Below are 20,823 nucleotides of genomic sequence, written 5' to 3' on the forward strand. Positions count from 1 at the left end.
CTTATCTTAGCCCGATCGATCGAGCGGGGCCCGATACTCGAGTCGGGCTTGCACACTCCTACTCGTTACACAGTTCAATATATATTATTCATTACTAAATACCAGTGAGTGTTATTTAACCACCAGCCCAGAACACGGCAGTTTATATAGGCCTGCCTATCTCAACAAAGCCTATATTGGTGACCCCGAAGTGATTTCTTCTGATCTGGGCTTTTTCTGTGCAAAAATGTCTTCGCAACCGCGAGACAAGTTACTGAATCAACCGATCCATGTTTTTCCGATCGCCGGCAGCGCATTGGAACGTGCATTTCTTCCTGCTGAATTCTCCTTCGAGTCTCACCGCACTGGATAGTGCACCCGTTCCTGATCAGCGCACTGGACGTGCACTTCTTCCTGCCGAATTCTCCTTCGAGTCTCAGAGCACTGGAAAGTGCACTCGAACCCGCCCCAGCGCTTGCCAACCTCCAGCTCAGCGCAGAGTTTCGGCGTGGAACTTCCACCGGCTGCTGTTTCCTGGCCGATTCCCGAGGACTCACAGCTGCGCTTTCGAGGTATTTCCGTGCGATTCTCCGCCTAAAAGACATTTTTGCGCGGTTATGTTTCACACGTGGCATGTCTAAGCGTGGTGACGCCATCGTGTCACCTTCTCGCGTCATCCGTCGTTTGCAGCAGTTCGTGCGTGCGCATATGTGTCTGTCCGCCGTGGTTATCGCGACGTAAGCGCGCCTTTTGAATAGTATTTCGCGTGACCGGGAAATCCGTTGCGCCCTCGTCACTAGCTATTCGTGTTCGTTTACTATTAAATGTAAACTGCGTGTACTCGCGTGTTTCCGCGCTGTTAATGTGTGCGGGACTTTCGCAGATTTTCGCCGTGCGCCGACGGTTGACTTTGGGTAGTGACCTTGTTAATCACCCGATCGGCAGCTGGGCGCCCCGATCTTGCTAGCGCCAGAGGTCGTTCCGCCGTACAAATTTCAAACGGTGAGTGTTTCTTGTTTGTCCGTGTCCGACAACTCCGTTCCTCCTCCTTCCCATCAATTGGCTCGTACGCCTATCAGGGCAGGTTCACCGCAGCGAACGCGCAGCGGTCGTCCTTACGGTTCGGATATGCCGAACTTCCGATTCGGTGGCGGGCGGCGCACCTGAACAGTCGGTGTCACAATCTCCGATCACCATTGATCCAGCCGTGGATCGTTCGGTCGACGAGATCGTAACAAAACGCAAACTTGCGCTCTTTCAAAATCAGATGACGGCTGACTTCGCGCGTATTTTTGGCGAGCAACTAGCTAGGCACGCGCGAGCGTCGCAACCTTGCGACGTGCCTCAACCGAAGTCGCCAGCTCCGTCGTCTCTTGGTGTGTCGGTACCGAATCCAAATTTTGTTTGCTCAGTCTCTGCGATCAGACGATCTTGTACCTGTCGCTGTCACTATGTCAGCAGACCCGCGAGCTCCGCGAGACGCTGTCATCGCGCCCTCCCTTCTTGCATCCAATCCGTCTTTTGCCGGTCAGAGTTCTACTCAACTCACTGATCAGACCACTTCGGGACCTGCGGTAAATTACGCGATTTTTCGCGATATCGCCTTCCAGCCTTTCTGGAAGCACGACCCTACCACTTGGGTTGCGACCTTGGAAGCACAGTTCCAGCACCGTGGTATTATTTCTGACGAAGTCCGTTTCTGGAATCTTCTTAAGAATCTCGGGAGCGAGATCACTCGTGAGGTGTCCGACGCGTTTAAAATTCTGTCGCCGAAAAACAAATATGCGGAACTTAAGAAAACACTTCTTATCAAGTACATGGAGACACCTGAGCAAAAACTTGACCGACTTTTCCGCAACTCTCGTATGGGAAATCGTAAGCCGTCGGAGTTTCTCAATGAGATGTTTTCGCTCGCGAGCGAAAATGTTCCGCGCGCGACAATCCTTACCGTTTGACGTGAACGCTTGCCAAGCAACATCCACCTGTTGATCGGTGATGAAATCAAACCGGAGAATGAGCAAAAGATTGTGGAACGCGCCGACGTATCCACAAGATCCTGAACAAAAACGCGCGATCGCTTAACGCTGTCAAAGCCGAACCCTCTTGCGATTCTGAATTATCTATACCATCGCTGCTTTCCAGGCTTATTTCGCGTTTAGAAGCGGTTGAAAAGCGGATCAATCAGGCCCATTCGAGTGGTCCGCGCTCGAGATCGCGTGATCGTTCTTCGGGTCCTTCTCGTCCTCCTGCGAAAGGCTCTTCGGCTTCTGGAAGGCTGTGTTTCTTCCATACGCGCCATGGCGCGAATGCAATCAGGTGTAAAAAAAACCCTGTAGCTGGTCTGAGCAAAAACCTGCTCATTCCAAATCCCCTCCGGGAAAATCTAAAACGGCTCCCCCGAAACGTTCGGGAAACGAGTAGCGCCGATTGCCAATGAGGCGAATCAATCGGCCAACTCACCAGTTCGCCTCCAGGTCCGCGACAAGACTTCAGATAAATACTTTCTGATGGATACAGGAGCTGGGGTTTCCGTGATTCCTCCTCCTCGCGATTTTATCGGCAAATCAGTCTTAAACTTTACGCGGCTAACGGTACTCGCAGTAACACTTACGGGTACTCTAGCATGCTACTAGATCTCGGTTTTCCCCAGAAAATCACCTGGAGATTTATCATTGCGGATGTTCCTTATCCGATAATCGGAGGCGACCTGCTTCGGGAACTTCACTTACTTCCCGATTTGAAACTGCGCCGCTTGGTTGACGGCAGGTCCCAAGCTTACGTTTCGGTGGTTCCGAAATCGGTGACCAAATTTTCGGTCTCATTGCTTGACCCCGGTCACAAATACGCGCAGATTCTGCTCAAGGTTCCGCAGATAATCGGCATCTCCAATCCTGCGCCCTTGAAGGACCGTGGTGTTTACCACCACATTGTCACTACCAGCCCCCCCGCGAGCTCAACGCGCTCGTCGTTTAACTCCGGACAAGCTCAAAGTCGCAAAGGCTGAATTTAAAAAACTTTGCGATCTTGAAATCTGCCGTCCTTCCAGCAGTCCTTGGGCTAGTCCGATTCACATGGTGAAGAAAAAGAACGGAGAATGGCGCGTGTGCAGCGATTATCGGTTGCTAACCCGTTCCGCACCTGTTTGATTTTCCTTCCTTCCTTAATAATAGGAAAATCTTCACCTCTCTCGATCTGAAGAAAGCTTTTCATCAGATCCCTATCGCACCGGAGGATATTCCCAAGACCGCGTTAATTACGCCCTTTGGTCTTTTCGAATACATTGTCATGGGTTTCGGCTTTCGAAACGCGCCTTAAACTTTTCAGAGGTACATTAACCTTGCTTTAGGTGATCTAGACTTCGTTTTCGCGTTTTTCGATGACATTCTCATTGCCTCCGCCAACCCTGAGGAGCATGAGCATCACCTTCAAATTGTTTTGGAGCGTCTCCAGCAGTTCCATCTGCAGCTCAACCTCGATAAATGTGTCTTCGGTGTTCCTGAGTTGTCCTTTATCGGCCACATCGTCAACTCTGACGGATTTAGGCCTTCCGACGACAAAGTTCTAGCGATTAAGGGTTTTTCAAAGCCTAAGACCGTCGAACAACTTCGCCGCTTTCTCGGCATGGTAAACTTTTACCGTCGCTGTATTCCGCATGCAGCCTCATCTCAGATTCCATTGAACGTGTTTCTGAAAGGATCCAAGAAAAAGGATCAGAGCCCTATTAACTGGACTTCCGTGGCGGAACTGCTTTTGCGAAGTGCAAGGAAGACATCGCTAATGCAGCTCTTATGGGTTTCCCTGATGGGTCTGCTGAAATTCGTCTTGTAACGGATGCTTCCGAAACAGCCATGGGCACAGCCCTCGAACAATTTTCAAATGGTTCTTGGCGCCCTCTTGCCTTCTTCTCCCGAGCGTTTACCCCCGCTCAGAGAAAATATTCTACTTACGATCGCGAATTGACCGCGATTCACGATTCGCTTCGTCACTTCTATTACTATCTTCAGGCTGCCAACTTCGTGATCCTTACCGATCACAAACCCCTCGTTTACTCCCTGTTGCAAAGTCCTGAAAAATCTACGCCCAAACGTATCCGTCAACTTTCCTACATTGCACAATTCAACGTGCAAATTCAGCATGTAGCTGGGAAGGATAATCCGGTTGCTGATTTCCTCTCCAGAATTGACGCCTTCAGGCTGCCTTCGTTGTTCGACATCGGCAGACTTAGCGAGGAGCAGCTCAAGGATGAGCAACTCAAGGAAATTCTTCACAATCCTACTCATCCTTTGAAGTTAAAGAAGTTAACTTGGGGACCCAATCACTCTCCCCTATATTGTGACATTCACAACGAAGTAATTCGCTCGTACATTCCTGTATCGTTTCGCAAGGAACTGTTCGACGTCTTCCACTCGAATTCTCATCCGAGTGCCAAAGTGACAGACAGGCTCATCCGCCAGCAATATGTCTGGCCCAAGATGAGTCGGGATATAGCTTCTTGGTGCAAGACATGCTTGCACTGCCAGCAATCCAAAGTCACCAGGCATACTAAATTTTTGCCAGCGCACTTCGTTGCGCCTGACGGTCGCTTTTCACATGTCCATATCGACATTGTTGGCCCTCTTCTTGAGAATTACGGCTATCATTATCTCCTCACGATGATTGATAGGTTTTCTCGCTGACCAGAGGCAGTTCCTCTTGTAGAAATTTCCGCTGCTACTGTAGCACGTACATTCTACGACACTTAGATTTCTCGTTTCGGGGCTCTTGCTGTCGTTACAACTAATCAGGGCGCGAAATTCGAATCGAGATTTTTCTCAACTCTTCTCGAGTTAGTCGGATGTCAACGCATCCGTACTTCAGCTTATCACCCTACTTCCAATGGAATGGTGGAGCGGTGGCACCGCTCTCAAAGCTGCACTCATGTGCCAGGCTGGCAACAACCAGTGGTCTCGTAGTCTTTCCACGGTTCTTCTCGGTCTCCGTACACATGTACGCCTCGACACCGATGCCGGCCCAGTTGATTTCGTCTATGGCACTCCCTTGAGATTACCAGGAGAATTCTGTGCTTTTGGTGAATTCCAAGACAACCCGCACAGTTTCCTTGAGGAATTTCGCGAATACATTCAACAGATTCAACCTGTTCCAGTCGCTCACAAAAACGCGACGAAACCGTTTGTATTCAAGGAGCTTTACTCTTGCTTTCATGTGTTCATCTTGCTCAAGGTGAGAAAACCACCTCTCGAGAGACGGTACTCCGATCCTCACAAGGTCATTTCTCGCAACCTTGAGTCTCGTACTTTCACCATTGACTATTTTGGTAAACCGAAAGTCTGAGCTTCTTAAACCAGCTCATTTCCTCTCGGAAGACCTTCCCGAACAGAAAACCGACTCACAGGATCCTAAACCCGATTCTTCTCCTTTGGTAATTCCTTCCAAAGCTGTCGTAGCAAGCGAACCCGTCTCAACCCGAGATTTTCTGCCTCTGCAGCTACCCGATGACACACCGGGTCGAAGCGGGGATGGCACTGACCGATCGCCCGCGAGTGTGCGACGCTCGCGCGATATAATCGGATCGCGAAACACGAACCTTGACGAACCTCAGCCGTCGTGTTCATGTGCGCCGCCGGTTTAACCGAAACTTTCTCGACCTATCCTTAAAACCGTAGGAATACGGTTAAATTCTCTAACACGATTGATATCCATTTAGTCAGTAAATACATCCGTCAACTTTTGGGCCATGGATCCAATCAACGATCTCATCAATGAGATAGAGATTTACAAGCTGATGCCAACAAGTTCTGCCGCCAGGAAGGACTGTTTCCTTGCAGACTTGTTCCCTTAAGAATGTATATTCTACATTTCTTCGTAATTATGTATGCGTTTTCTATAATGTTTAGAGTAAGCGTTCTTTATGTAATTACTATTTTGCGTCCACGATGCCTTGTACGTGTCATTGTTCTGATACTAAACGCTTGTATTACATTGTATAAGCGTCTCTCTCTGAAGTCAAATGACGGCCCAAAAACGCTTCCCCGTCATTTGGGGGGGGGGGGGGAGTGTAGGCACGTCCCTGCCTCTGAATACCGCATGGCGCATGCGCGCCCCACTACTCAGAGAGAGTGTTCTGGCGTAGCTGGAGAGGCACTGAACCAGATATCAGTGTGCAGAGAGAGAGTCTCCTGCCGGCATCCATCTTGCACGCGTGTCTCCACACGCTCGTTACACAGTTCAATATATATTATTCATTACTAAATACCAGTTAGTGTTATTTAACCGCCAGCCCAGAACACGGCAGTTTATATAGGCCTGCCTATACCAACAAAGCCTATACTAATCCTACTTATTGCTCCATCTACCTGTATCTCATCAAGGCGCGCGGCAAATTGAAATTAAAGAAAGTATACTTTCTTTATATATGTAATTTTTTTATACGTCGACATGCTTACAGATTTGTTTACGGTATTGTTTTCTTTAAAAATCTGAGTGTACAAATCAATTTTTGACCTACTGTACGATTACTATCCAGGACGGTAGACAAACTCGGTGAAAACAAAATTGCTATTCTAATATGTTATAAAAGTAAAAATGTTTGGGTACTTCCATTTCATGTAAAGTGGCGAATAGCCCTTTCACATGAGCATATAGCACGACTGTCTTGAACCTTAACGTGTTCGAAATCATGTACATTTATGAATTTAGTAACAAAGCTCCTATCCCTGATAGAACTTGCGTGACCGTCTAAGGATTAACCCTTTGAGCAGTGAGTTTTAATGAAACTGAGTGTAACGATTAAACGATTAAATAGTAATGTACATATAGAACAATCAAGGTCAGATATAAATTAATAGGAGGAATACTGTTTTGACGCAAAATTCGAAACACACTCCAGCGTGTAAATCATCAAATACCTGTTATGACAATGTATATTATAAAATGAAACCAGCTCTTATTAACTGTATACATTACAAAGTTCGTATACGTTGGTACTGCTCAAAGAGTCAATGTATCTTCGAATTAGATAGCAAATAAAAAGACATATAGGGTGAGTCTTCTAATATGACGACCTTAAACAACTTGTAAGGTATTCGTTGTACGACAAAATGTTTCAAACAAAAGTTGCATAGTATCTAGGGGTGTACACAGTACTTTAATCTGTTTTTTATTACCTTACTTTTTTATTGAGATATTAAGGTCACCTTCAGTTGTTTAAATGGAATGTCTAATATTTTTTTTCGAATTCGAATAAATCATCAAATTTTGTGTAAAAAAGTATTACACAACGTGGGACTTGAAATGAATAATTACTGAGATATCTTCAAATTAATAATCTTCTATTAGGAAATACGGCAGGTTATGTCTGTAAACAAGTTCCCTGTTAGATGTTAGAAATCGTCAATACGAAATGCCTATTTAGTATCTCAGTAAACACTAACGTCGTATTGAGAAAGGTGCTACATTTTTATTACGATGTTCAGTAACGGTCAAAAATACGATATGATAATTGTTTATGGCGCGTGTGAATAAAATGCTATAAAAGCTAAGATTTTGTACCAAGGTATAGTATCCTGATCGAGTATAGTATATAGTAGCTACTACATAATATAGTAGCCAAATTTGATGATTTATTCGAATTCGAAAAAAAATATTAGACATTTCATTTAAAAAAGTGAAGGTGACCCTAATATCTCAATAAAAAAGGTAATGTAATAAAAAACAGATTAAAGTACTGTGTACACCCCTAGATACTATGCAACTTTTGTTTGAAACATTTTGTCGTACAACGAATACCTTACAAGTTATTTGAGGTCGTCGTATTAGAAGACTCATTCTGTATAAATGTTGCAGCCACTTGTAGTACATTTTATCGTACATAAATATTAGAAAAGCATTCATAAATTAAATAAACATCCAATAAGAAAGCTTAATGGCGTATAATTGTTTGAATCGTGTCTGTAATATTAATGCAGAGTGTTATAATGTAATGAAACTATTGTGTATTGTATTGAAATTTAATTGTGCGTGTTTATTCGTCAAGTATTTCCAATAATGAAAGCTTTGACTTGAAATGGTCCACGATAAACAAGGAACGGGACCGTTGTTGACTATGAACATGTTATACATTACTACTTAATAGTATTATTACTTTACTCTTCTACTATAATCATAATGGTGTACATCGCTAAACGCAATTTTAATAAAATTTAATTCTAATAAGACATTTGTTGTTCCATTGTTTTGCCAAATTTCTACGATCTTTTTTGTACTTACATCATTCGGTCGCCTGAAGCTGTCCATACTCCTCTCTGAACATATACTGCTAGTTTCACTGTCATCGCTGTGATCACCTTTCCCCCTTGGTGTTCTGGTATAGCTGTCGATATTATCAAACGTAAGTGCATCCGCTAACGCTGATTCCGCTTCGCGCGATTGTTGAAGCATCTTTTGTGCCATAACTGGCCTAGACTGAGGCCTGTCCGTAGGAGACATATGTAAACTCCTTCCCCTAAATATAAGAAAATACTCTTATTTATATAGATATATTTAATATTGCTTGTTATAGTGAAAATTCAATCATCATTAGTTAGTTTAAATATTTTTACTATAATGAATTTTGGACCTCCTCGATAATATCTATGTCTCTATTACTTTGTGTAGAAAAATAGAAAATAACATAGATAATAAATTAACTAATATTTCACACGATTGATAAAAACATAGTGTACAGAAAATTAAATGTAATCACATAAATAAAGTGTTAAAAAAAAAATGTGTAACTTAGATCTTGTTTATACCAGATAATTATATTTTAAATGCTTATCGTGAATACATTATGTTCATAAAAAATACACATATCATGTAATTTTAAAACTTATCATGACAAGATTATAGTCTATTCATTTGTTGAATCCTATCGTCTTAAAACAAAAAAAGTGCTTTCTTTTATGCTAAGTTTCGTATTTATGTCCTGCAAAATGTATCTTACCCAGAAGAATCAATATATTTACTATAGTCAAAATGTTCAGATAAATTAATTTAAACATTGTTTGTTCGTATATTTTATAATTATTGAAGTTGTAATGTTCAAGTAAATATAATACCGTATTTTTGTGGCAAAACTCCTATCCATTCCAAACCTTTGTGGGCTGGGTTCACGGCTATTGCCAGTGCTCCTGATTCCGTGACTGGGTAATCGCCTGGGTCTCGCTATTAAGGATTCTCCTTCGCGATTATACGTCGCATAACTCAGCCTAGACGACGGTGATCCTGATCGACTGCTGGCTGTTGCCATGAATAGATGAATTAAATTTCTATCTTATTTCCTTAAGTATGTCGAGAAACCGTTTTGTTCTACTTACGTTGAGATTGCGACACTCCGGCCATTCTCGTTCGCGTCCTTGCCGTTCTTTCTGGACTAGCAACTGTTGCAGTGTCTGGTGACTTAGTTGGACGGGCTAAACGAAGTAATAATGTATACCATTTATATGGAAAATATCCATACCCCCCCCCCTTCTTAATATTTAAGAGCAAATAAAAATTGCAGAAATATGTTCGCAGGTGGTTCACATAATTAACTACATAGAAGAAGAGCTTGAGTTTGATAGATAAAAGATATTTTGTGGGATAGATATTGGTTGTCTTACTTTAAAATTATTTTACTACATTCCATTTCAAATACTCTTGTGAACACATTTAGGTATTTATATACTTCTATGTGGTATACATGCATTTAGATATATTCCTATATGGGTATATATATCGTACACATCGAAGAGTAACCAATACTATCAGATACTAATTTTGATTATAGCAAGGTAATATGCGTCGCTTGGTTAAAATATGCAAAAATAATCATTTAAATAATTACTACTCACGGAGAGATGCTTTCTGTCTGCTGATATTCGCATACATCATCCTCGCTTTCGCTCTTTGTGCGGCTTGCAAGTCTATAGCGCTAGTCGATCTAACGCCTGTGGTTGGACGATCTGAAGAAAAATTCGAAGGACACACATAAAGATACCGAAGAACTTAGCGTCACGTATATGCATTAGTGCAATATTCTAAATCGCGGTGATCTTTCCAAGCATCAAACAAGAACGTGACAATTACAATGATTATCAGTGGGTCTTTGTAGAACTGGGATACCAGACTGGCGATAAGACCGTGGCAAGGACGGAGTACGTCTGAGGGAGCCATGTGGTTGACCCGAAGTTTGATGCAAATTTTCCGTACTACCTTCACGTTTAATGTAAAGAGGAGTCACAAAAGCAGCATGAAAAAAAGTGAGAAGTGTTTTACACTGCATTGCTCTTCTGATAGCCTTTGTATTTATATCTAGTCCAATTACTCTCTGCTAAAAGTACTGTCTCCTTAAAAGTACGCAAAAATTGAACAAAGTTTACCTGTGGCGCTCATTACTGGTCTCGATGTTCTCGGACTGATACTCGCTGACCTTGTAACTACGTTTACACTGTTAATACTACCACTATTGCTAAGAGACATTAACGAACGTTTGTACGCAGTGTCAAGACTATTTAGCAACGCTTCTGCTTGCTCAGGAAAATGATCCTTAAATGCCCAATACGATCTGGAAACATACAAAATAGAGTTGTTTATATGTATTGCTTATTAAAAAAAATGAATATTGATCCGAGTGCAAAATGTATTTACTTCCTAGCGAAAGCTCTAGCTTCCGAGTCCGAGTCTGCGATACCCTTTTTAATCGTGTCTTGCAATGTTTGTACATGTTTCTGCAGTATTTGGGTAGGCCACGTTTGTAGAATTAGATTTAGATATTCACATGAAGCTCGTCTTATGTCTTTACTTTTGTTACTTAAACAGGAGGAGATAATTGGCACGTAACGACTGCAGTGTGTATTTTGAAGAATAAACCTCACAGCCACGGCACCAGCGGTTGCGACAACCTGGATCAGCATAATTATCAATATAAGTTACTTTGTGTTGGTATATTTCCCGTCTGACTGTGCTGATAACAATTTATCACAAAAGAATGTTTAAATGATATGTATTCTTTCATAATACATCTGGAAATATGGTTTTCAATAATCAGTACAAATAATACAAGTAAATCTTAAATCAATTTTAGGGGGTTATTATCGTACGTGCGAAAGAAAAAAGGGGTTTTTTGAGAATTTTTATTTTGTAGACATTAACGTTTCACAATTATTTGTTATGTGAAATAAAAATTCTTAAAAAATAATAGCCTCTTAAGGGGGTATTCTGGTCTAGAACTTTCAAAAAATCATTTTTTTTTCTTGTATTTTCTCAAAGTGTAAACCTTTGAAAATATATTTGCTAAAGGATTTTGTTGAATTTGGAAAATTAACGAAATTAGGGACATCTAAAGACAACGGTGTCCGCAACAAACGTCGAATTGTTATTTCGGTACCGTAATACCAGGTATATTTTTGCAAAATTGACGGTTTTGTGCTTTTAGTTAAGAACAGAGGACCTTTCAGTCACTTTAGGTTGCTCATGTATATTTTCAAGCACTCAGTGCGTTTAGTTTAACTACAATCCCCAACCAAATCAGATACGAGTTCCGAGTTGAAATATTCAGTAAGTAAAGTTTTATACAAATTGTATATAAATATGGACCAAAAGAGAGCTAAAAAGAAAAATGTTTACGTTTCTCGATCTAAAAAAACAAAATTTCAAGGAAATCAACATAGCGTTGAAACAGATACATCTTATACCAGCACATCTACCAGAAAATTCAAGAATAAAGAAAATCTTGACGACGTTATCATCTTTAAGTTCGTTTGGATATTGCATTTTAAATTTCTTTTCAGTTTTTATTACACTTTTTCATTGGTAACGTGTAAAATGTGCAAAAGTGGCATTCATTTTTAACAAGCAAGTAAACGAGAAGTGGGTTTTAATCGTAATTGTAAGTATACGTATCTTCAGCAGATTATTCTAAATATTGTTCTTTCAATATACTAAGGACAAAATAAATATAAAAAAATCGATATTCAAACTTTAAAGTGCTGCCATTCCTTGCATTTTCAGTATTTCATAATTATTCTAATTCGGGCCATAATGACGCTAATATTGATGAAGATGTTTCTTGATTTTTTTATTTCAAGATAAACAGAATGGTCGGAATCGTGACAACCACAAACATACTTTTTTCAGGAGGGACTGTACAAGATCACTTGTACATATTACGTTTAATTTTGATAATTTTTACCTGCAAACAATTTTGTATGTTCTTAACATGTAAATAAATATGTGTGCAAAACCTTTTATAAAAATTCCTTATAGATTAAACAAAAATTTTCAGAAGAGCTAAAAATTGACGCTCTAGACTAGAATACCACCCCCTTTAATAAGAAATGAAAATTACCAAAGAAAAGCTAATTTCTTACGAAACACACCTTGGCACTATTTTGTATGAGGTTCATTAATGTGAGTAAAACCGCCTCTCCGAAACTAGCAAATTTATTTTTCAATTGTTGACTAAGATATGCTAGAGTAATACACGCCTCCCTTACAACTTGTGACCTAAGATCGCTGCAAGCAACTTCAAAAGGTCTTTGCACGTTTTTCAAACATTCTAGAAAGTTCTCGTAGTTTACTCCTCCCGCGATAATGATAGATCTTAACTTCTTCATCTGTAAAATGAATTAAGTTTATTACACGTGTCCACTGATACACGGATAGTCGTATATTTTGAGAACAGTTTAATTCTTCCAGCACATACACTTTCTGTTCTTTGTTTCCAATCTTTTTTATCATCACCAACGACGTCTTTTATAACTTTCATCTGTTCTTCGAGATCTTTTGCTGAAAACAACGTGACCGCTGGTACATCTTCAAACGCTGTAAGAAACGTCTCTTCGTCCACGGAACCTGCCTGACCTAAATACATTAATCATTAGTGCATACAACCCTATTAATACATTAATATAATACTACTTATAAAACAATGTCGATCTGCAATGTTGTCGGAACTGATTACGATAATTCTAAAACATTTTGGTTCTAAATCTATTTCCAAATATTTTTAACGCGCTTTACCTTTGAATTTATGATTTTTATAAACAGATACAAATTCTAAATGTATATCATACGATACCTTATAACAATCCTAAATATTTTATGCTTTACAGTATTACTAAATGAAGGTGACATAAAAAGCAGTGAAACAAATTATAGATGGTTAAGCATCTTATTAAATTTCACACTCCTATTAAATAAAGCGGAAACGAACAAAGATAAGCAATGATGTATAAAGATTTTCAACGAAAATATGCATGGCATATGACCAGTATTAGTTTCACCAAATTCGAATAATTTCTTATTTTTTGTATTTATACCATGATGGATGTCTATAGAAACATAAAAATAAAATAACATAAAGACGATAAGTTTCTAACATAATATACGCAACTTATTTCACAAACCATCATGATATAATACAAAACTAGTAAAGCCAATGGAATTTTAGATACCTGGTGTCGATTTTACAGACACGTTTCTTTTGGTGGTTGGTGCCCTTGGAACCATGGGTGCTGGGTTACCTGGTCGAGCTGTCATGCAAGCCAATAATTAGCATTCTCATCACCAAAATGTCAATAGCCATTTATGTCAACAGACATTTTATTGGCAAACGATGGAGAAACATCATTAATATTATTTAAAATGCTGAGCCGCAGTAAGGAGAAAGCGTAAGAGTTATAAGTTAGCACACTTCACACCTGTGCACTGGTTGTAGGAAGAACAGGTGCTTCCGTTAAAGTTAATCATAAAGTTTGCAACACTCATGTGAATGAAATTAAATAAATCAAATACTTATGTTTCGGAGAAGTAAAGCATTCGTTTGTAGCACATACAGCGCCCTTTAATTTACATACAACATAATGGTAAAGTAAATGTAAATTTATGAATTAAAGGTTAATAACCAAGTATATCGCCTAGAAATTATAAATAAACTTGAATTAAAGTCTTAACAGGTATTCTCTAGTATCTATTTTATTTTTAATATTTCTAAGGAAAACTTCAAAAATATTCTAACGTACTATGCTTACAAATACAGTGACAATTTTACTATACTTCTGATCAATATTAAAGAACTAAAGGTTCAAAATTATTTTTGTGATACACCTGCTCGACTATATTATAATATACCATGCTCAAAATAAAGTAAAAATAAAGATTATGTTTGTATCTTTTGATCTTATTAATTTATACAAAATTACACATAGTAGTTTTGTACAAAATATACATGTACCTATAGCAGAAGATGGAGTTTTAGCTGGTCCAAATTGTCCTCTTTTTGGAGGAACAGCTGTCCTTTTCACAGGAGCAGATTTAATCTACAACATTTAATTTTATTCCACTTTAATTCACAGGCCTAGACACATATCGTTTCAGTTTATTTATATCTAACACTTACCGCCCGGTCAGGTTCATCGGTACTTTTTCCAACTGAAATCAAAAATATCAAGTATAAGATTAGCGAAAGAATTTCTTTGCGTAAGAATACTTTTTTCTTCAAAGAGAAATAAATAGTTCACAGAATACATTTCATTGTAGGGCCAGCTCTATTTATGGGTCAAGTAGATACTAAATTCTATCCATGGGTTCAAATTTATCATACAACTCTTATCAATTCCTTCTATCACCTCGAAACCAATTTTTACAGTATGTACAATATATATATATATATATATATATATATATATATATATATATATATCTGCTTTCTATTGTACATACTGTAAAAATACTGTGTATATATATATATATATAAAACTCTCAAGATTAGAAAAATCATGTAACTTAATATTTGCAAGAAATGAAATAAGTTAGTGTCAAAATAAACATTATTGAATTTAATATTTAACGGTAAGTGCATAAATGATTTATGTCAACAATTATAAGCTTCTTATTTTTATAAGTAATCGTTATGTAATTTTTTGTACAAATTGCCAAGACGATTTGTCTGAGTACATGAATTATCTGTTTGGTTAAATCATACAATAACGATATGAATTTTCTCATGTCTCTTGTAAATAGGCTAAGTTTCTTTATGCAAAATAAAATCTTTGCCAACCTACCTACAAAAATGTAACTTAAATAGGAATTCATTTTACTTTGCAAATATTGTAATATGAATTTTAATAAACTTTTAACTTGTCGGAAAATTTTATTTTACAGTCTTGATGATTCGGCTTTTTAGTTAAGTGCAGGGCCGGTTTTAGCAATATTAGCGCCCCGGGCAAGATTAACGTGGCGCCCCTTCAGAGGCTTAAAATTTTTAAGAAAAGAAGACAAGGTAATAATATCAAACGATGAATCTGTAGCTAGATTGTAAAAATTGTTAAACTACAATATATAGCAGCTTTACTAATGTACACCAGACTGCGCCCTCCTAACGCCGGCCCTGGTTAAGTGCTATGATACGATCCAACGGATAAGTTTTGGTTTCTTAAGTCATCTTTCTTAACGAAGTATTGTTTTTCTCCTTCTATCTTAATATATATCTATCATGTTTCCTTTGTATTGCTTGGCAGTTTCTTGCTTTTTTGATTATCTGATACTCTTCCTTTTCCGTTTGTTGGTTCTTCTTATAATATCTTATTGATATCTTTTAGAAATGTGTTCAAGGTTTTATATACTTTAACCTTATGTAATTTTATTAACGCGATTGCTGACTTCCCCACTTTCTCAATTTCTTTTTGAAGTTTTGTCCATATTATGTTTCGTTCAACATTGTACAAACCACATTCAAATAAGACCTGGTCTATGTCTTCATCTTCCTGGCCACATGGACAAGTTGAATCTTCCACTATCCCTTTCCTTGCAAACGATGCTCTTAGATTATAGTGGTTACACCTGATCCTTGAGATCATCCCTATTGTTGATCTGTCTAATTTATCTTTGTATTTTATAAACCAAGGTTTATATCTTGCTCTCTTGTGATTTGGTCCTATTTCTCTCATAAAGAGAGCACCCTTCTCTCTTCCTATTTTCCTTGCCTTTTCTTTGAACTTATTCAAAAATTCTTCTTTTAGATCTACTAAAATACCTTTTGCTGGGACTTTGTATTGTGTATCATGGATCCTTTCAGTTTGTCTTTTTACTTCTTAATCTACTAGTTCGTTTCCTGTGATATTACTGTGCCCCGGAATCCATCCTATTATTAATTTTCCAGTGTTTTTCCTATTTGCTAACTTTCACGTTTTGTATGTCCATGGATTGTCAACGATTTCTTTGAAATTCTTATTGATATTTTGCAGTGCTATAATAGAGGACATAGAGTCTGTAAGAATTATATAGTTTTCGTGTTCTTCACGTTATTATTTATGTTCAGTTAGAAGCATGTTTAAACAAAAAAAGCTTAGTGTCACGTCAGTAATCTTAGTAAGTGTGGTGTAATCTCAGAGTGTTTGTAAGTTACGATGAATGCCGCAAAAGTGTATCAGGGCAGGAAAGATACAAAAAAAATCGTATCCAACGCCTCTTCCATCCAACCAAAATTGACAAAAAGAGCTTTTTTTTTAGGCTGTTACAGTAGTGTTACCCCTTAATGTACCTCTTAATTAATGTGTAATCATTATACTGCAGATTATATGCATTTACAATATAAACTAATATAATAAACACATGCTATACATAACCAAAGGGTATGTGCACGTATCCAAAACGAAATAACAATATTACTATAATAATTTCAGAATATATCCAGCATACATTATGTAGATTCCATAACCAAGGGTATGTTTACTTATGCAAATTTAAATAACAATACTATTCATATCAATGCAACGTATAAAAATGTAAATCGCTCGCTTGAAATCATCAGTAGCGAGAGCAGGAATGCATCTGTGACTAACTATATGCACGAATGCGAAATTATACATGTCAGCGTCAACGTCCTTAGAAACCTTTTACGGTAAATAGTTGGTCGCATTTTGGACTGCGACAGTTTTATGGCAGGATCAGGCTTCGACCATATACAGGGTGTCCCAAAAATGATGTAACACCTTGAATGGAGTGGTTCGGGAGGTGATTTGAAACAACTTTTTCCTTAGCGAAAATGCTGTCCGAGGCTTCGTTGAGGAGATATTAACGGAAAACACTGATCAATCAGAGCGCCAAAGAGTCCCAAAAATGTTTGGGACACCCTGTATAACAAAGATAAAGTATAATGTACTAATATTTTTGTTAAAAACATTTTGTTAAAATATGTATATTATATGTAACGTGTAGATATCGATAAACGACAACAATAGAAGAATAATAACAATGATGATAATAATAATGATAATAAATAGTCTAAAGCCCCCGAAATAACAATCTCATCGTCAGTATACGAGGTTCCAATCGATCAGTAGCACTTCATACCCTTGAGCTAGCCCTGCGTGCAATGATTAATTTCGTGAAGAATTTATTTATTTTTAGAACTGTGTACCTAAGTCTGGATATAGCCATGGCGGTTTATGAATGTCACAATGGCATCCTCTTGCCCTAGCACCTGGGTGCTTCACGATATTATCCCATTGAAGAATCCAATTACTACTTGGATCCCAGATCTTTTTATCGATACTAGGATATCTTTTCAATCCTCTATGCAAACAGCGATGGCTGCTTGGGAGCAGTATACCGGTATCGTTCATTTTACGAAGAAAAGATTCAACACTGCACAATTACCGAACAACCGTTCCTGAATAATCTTTTATGTTGCGTAAAGTCCAACTTATATTTCAACATGATTCGAAGGAACACCACCTTTGTGTGAGAAGTCCTCACCGTAGCATAGCGAGTCAACGCAATCTTCTTCTCGTATCCTTAAAAATGAACATGGCGCTAATTAAGATGACACACATCGATAGACGAAGTTGAACAAACGAAATGTTTCCGTAAGAGAAGGAAGGAACTTCCTATAAACATATGGTTCGATATTTTTCCGTCTACATAGACACAAAGACTCGAGGAAATACGTAGCGTATCTCAAAAGTGAAGGTTCGGGGAAAATTTTATTCGTCGTTATGTTCCCCATCGTAGATTGTTACTTTCTGTAAAGTGCATCTAGGAACACCCTGAATAGAACGAACAAGGTAATTGACACTTGCGTCGGTGAAAGTGATTTTCAGTGCTGCTTTAATTATTAGGCGGAGGATTCTTTCAATTAGTTAGAATTTTGTAATTAGCGTGTCGTGGAATAAATATAAGTTTATCGAATTTTTACTTAAATGAAATTATTAACAATATGTGAAGTCTGTTTAGTATTAAAAAGGGAAGTACTAATAATTTCATTTTGATAAATTTTCAGTAAAATGATTTTACTTACTAAAACTATATTACATAAAAGCAACATAAGAATAGAAATTTCCTGTCCTTGTAAAATGAACTGTCTTAACAATACTTCTCAGATCTCAACAATCACCTAGCACAATATGTAGTCTGAACACTTGTCCGTTCCCAATTGTCGACAGTTGCCGAAAATGTACGAGGATAACCGACGACGATCAAACAGAAACGTTTGAACGACTTACAATGTGATGCGAAGCAACAATTAAACCGGTTTGAAGGACGGCGACAACTTCAGAATTGTACGCTATTTCAGATATTCTAAACGTTTTTTGTTTACCACTGTAATTATCATCCATTGCTCAAGAACAGAAAGGCAAACGTAACAAAAATTAATGAAGCGTGTCAAATACATAGAAATATTATAGACCGAGACAGGCCTGTTCTGCGATGCTAGTGTTGGTTCCAATTCGCCAATGCACGTCCAAAAAAGCTGAAGGCGCAGTATTAGGCCGTGTTTCTACACGCGAGAAAACTTCTGTAATAAATGTCTGACAGATCGTAATCGTAATCATAATTACGATTACGAATGTAATTAAATGTTTGAGAGTTATGATTACGATAAAGATTACAATCGTAATCACAAATTTGATTGCGATTACGATCGTATTTTCAAGTGTTTTCAGAGATAGAAGTTTTGTACCTAAAAACCGACTTCAAATTCGACCTCGACCCAAAAAACTTAGAAAACCATGCCCTTGTTCAAAATCCAAAATTTAAAAAAGTTACCCTGTGTAGGTCCTATCCTATTGGCATGAATTATTTTAACTGAAAATTTATAATTTTTGATTTTGACAAAGGCATGGTTTTCCAAGTTTTTTGGGGCGAGGAACACGAATCTGAAGTCGGTTTTTAGGTACAAAATTTCTATGTCTAAAAACACCTGAAAATACGATCGTAATCGCAATCGAATTTGTGATTACGATTGTTATCGTAAACTGAACATGAAACATTTGATTACAATCGTAATCGTAATCACAACTCGGAAACTTTTGATTATAATCGTAATCGTAATTATGATTACGATTATGCCCGACACTGCTGCAAGTGAGATCACGACAGTTCCTATGCGCTCACAGCAATTTGTAGCGAGAGCCAATTACTTGCAGATCTAAAACGCTCACATCGACTCGACGTAATTTCTCGCACAATAGAACTGGATTTCGTATACAGGGTGTTCCAAAAATGTTGGAGGTCCTTAAAAGGGGTGGTTCGGGAGGTGATTTAGAACAATTTTTTCCTTAACGAAAATGTTGTCCGAGGATTCGTTGAGGAGATATTAACAGAAAACCCCGATCAATCAGAGCGCGCGTATACCGTTGGAGCGGCCGCGGTGGGCGTGGCTACGCGCTCGCGCTCATACCTACCGCGAAGCCTCGGAGAACATTTTCGCTAAGGAAAAAGTTGTTTTAAATCACTTCCCGAACCACACCTTTCAAGGTGTTACAACATTTTTGGGGCACCCTGTATATCGCGCTCGCAGTGACACTTTTCGATTCTGTCCACGAGTACTTTTACATTTCTTTCTATTACTGTGTAATAAAAGAGTCGAAATAAGTTGCTAACGACTCTTGTGAGGTTGATGCAACTTTAAAAATGAAATTAAAAAAAGAACAGAAAATATAATTTAATTAAACATCGCGTTTCTATCCGTGCCGTGAATCACAAAAGCAAGGGAGACATAGAATTGTTCTTCAGGCAAATTCATTTCCATGTATTTGTCGCTAAGGTAACAAAAGTAGTATTTTACAATGTATTTTATTAGTCAAACGTGTCCCCGGTCGAAGTTAGCCGACTAGTACATCTGGAAAATAATAAGTACCATCGAGCGAGACTTGACAAAAATGATCGAAATCAGAAAATTTGTACCGCAAGGATCTACACAGTGTCGAGCATAGAGTTCAACGTGCTAATGTGAGAAGCTAGATTTGCATTCGTGATATCATTCGTAACAACCACGGCAATGAGACACGAGAGAGTTATTTTCTCACGTTACAGATAGCGCGCGGTGACATCCTCGTCACGTTCAATTAGTTAGAATAAGAGCTACATAGGTAACTTTTGCTTGATATTAGAATATCGCATAACGACTCGACGCTGTAGTTTTTCTTCCATAATTTGATCAATGAGACCACAACGTAATTTTCCATGCAGTGACATTTCAGGTTTACAATTTATGTTGTCACTGGATAACCTGATTATAAACAATACGATTAACTCTTTCATTCCCACTGTAACCATGGAGGTTATAGTATATAAATATTAGTTAATATTGGAAATATTAGTGAATAAAATATTAGTTAATATTGCAAATACATTTAGTAATCTACGTATCTATTGGTTTGGATTTCTTATCCGTGGCCTCACAACACTAGCTGTTTTCTATTATGTACATATATTATTTGTGTTTTAATTGTTAACTTGATAATAACGTTCCTTTTATAATAAATGTAGAAATTAATTCCGCATCTTTAAATTCAATCATTTATAACTCTAGTTTAAGTACAA

At 38.3% G+C, this 20,823-nt stretch overlaps 1 protein-coding gene and 1 long non-coding RNA gene across 13 annotated transcripts in view; one reads left to right on the top strand and one right to left on the bottom strand.

Moving 5' to 3' along the window:
• The window catches only part of LOC128882554 (CLIP-associating protein 1-A-like), a 49,870-nt gene that overhangs the window by 21,240 nt on the left and 7,807 nt on the right, over positions 1–20,823 (bottom strand). For 5 of the 12 annotated variants that reach the window (XR_008458464.1, XM_054134183.1, XM_054134178.1 and 2 more), the window contains 12 exons: positions 14,396–14,427; positions 14,231–14,315; positions 13,452–13,529; positions 12,701–12,858; positions 12,375–12,611; positions 10,645–10,898; positions 10,377–10,561; positions 10,084–10,209; positions 9,849–9,959; positions 9,333–9,428; positions 9,075–9,255; positions 8,245–8,479 (listed from right to left, as the gene is read on the bottom strand). Coding sequence is in view for 11 of the 12 variants with exons in the window: in XM_054134183.1 (XP_053990158.1) it covers positions 8,245–8,479; positions 9,075–9,255; positions 9,333–9,428; positions 9,849–9,959; positions 10,084–10,209; positions 10,377–10,561; positions 10,645–10,898; positions 12,375–12,611; positions 12,701–12,858; positions 13,452–13,529; positions 14,231–14,315; positions 14,396–14,427 (1,778 nt within the window). In the remaining variant the exon portion in view is untranslated. Of the gene's footprint in view, positions 1–8,244; positions 8,480–9,074; positions 9,256–9,332; positions 9,429–9,848; positions 9,960–10,083; positions 10,210–10,376; positions 10,562–10,644; positions 10,899–12,374; positions 12,612–12,700; positions 12,859–13,451; positions 13,530–14,230; positions 14,316–14,395; positions 14,428–17,416; positions 17,793–20,823 lie in introns of all 12 variants that reach the window. The other 7 variants (XM_054134182.1, XM_054134180.1, XM_054134181.1 and 4 more) reach the window with 4 other exon arrangements.
• Positions 439–5,973, top strand: LOC128882556 (uncharacterized). Its single transcript, XR_008458465.1, has 3 exons — positions 439–551; positions 863–981; positions 5,684–5,973. It is a non-coding gene; the product is annotated as an uncharacterized LOC128882556 (long non-coding RNA).

This window comes from Hylaeus volcanicus, unplaced genomic scaffold (genome assembly GCF_026283585.1).
Source record: "Hylaeus volcanicus isolate JK05 unplaced genomic scaffold, UHH_iyHylVolc1.0_haploid 12074, whole genome shotgun sequence".
Lineage (NCBI taxonomy): Eukaryota > Metazoa > Arthropoda > Insecta > Hymenoptera > Colletidae > Hylaeus > Hylaeus volcanicus.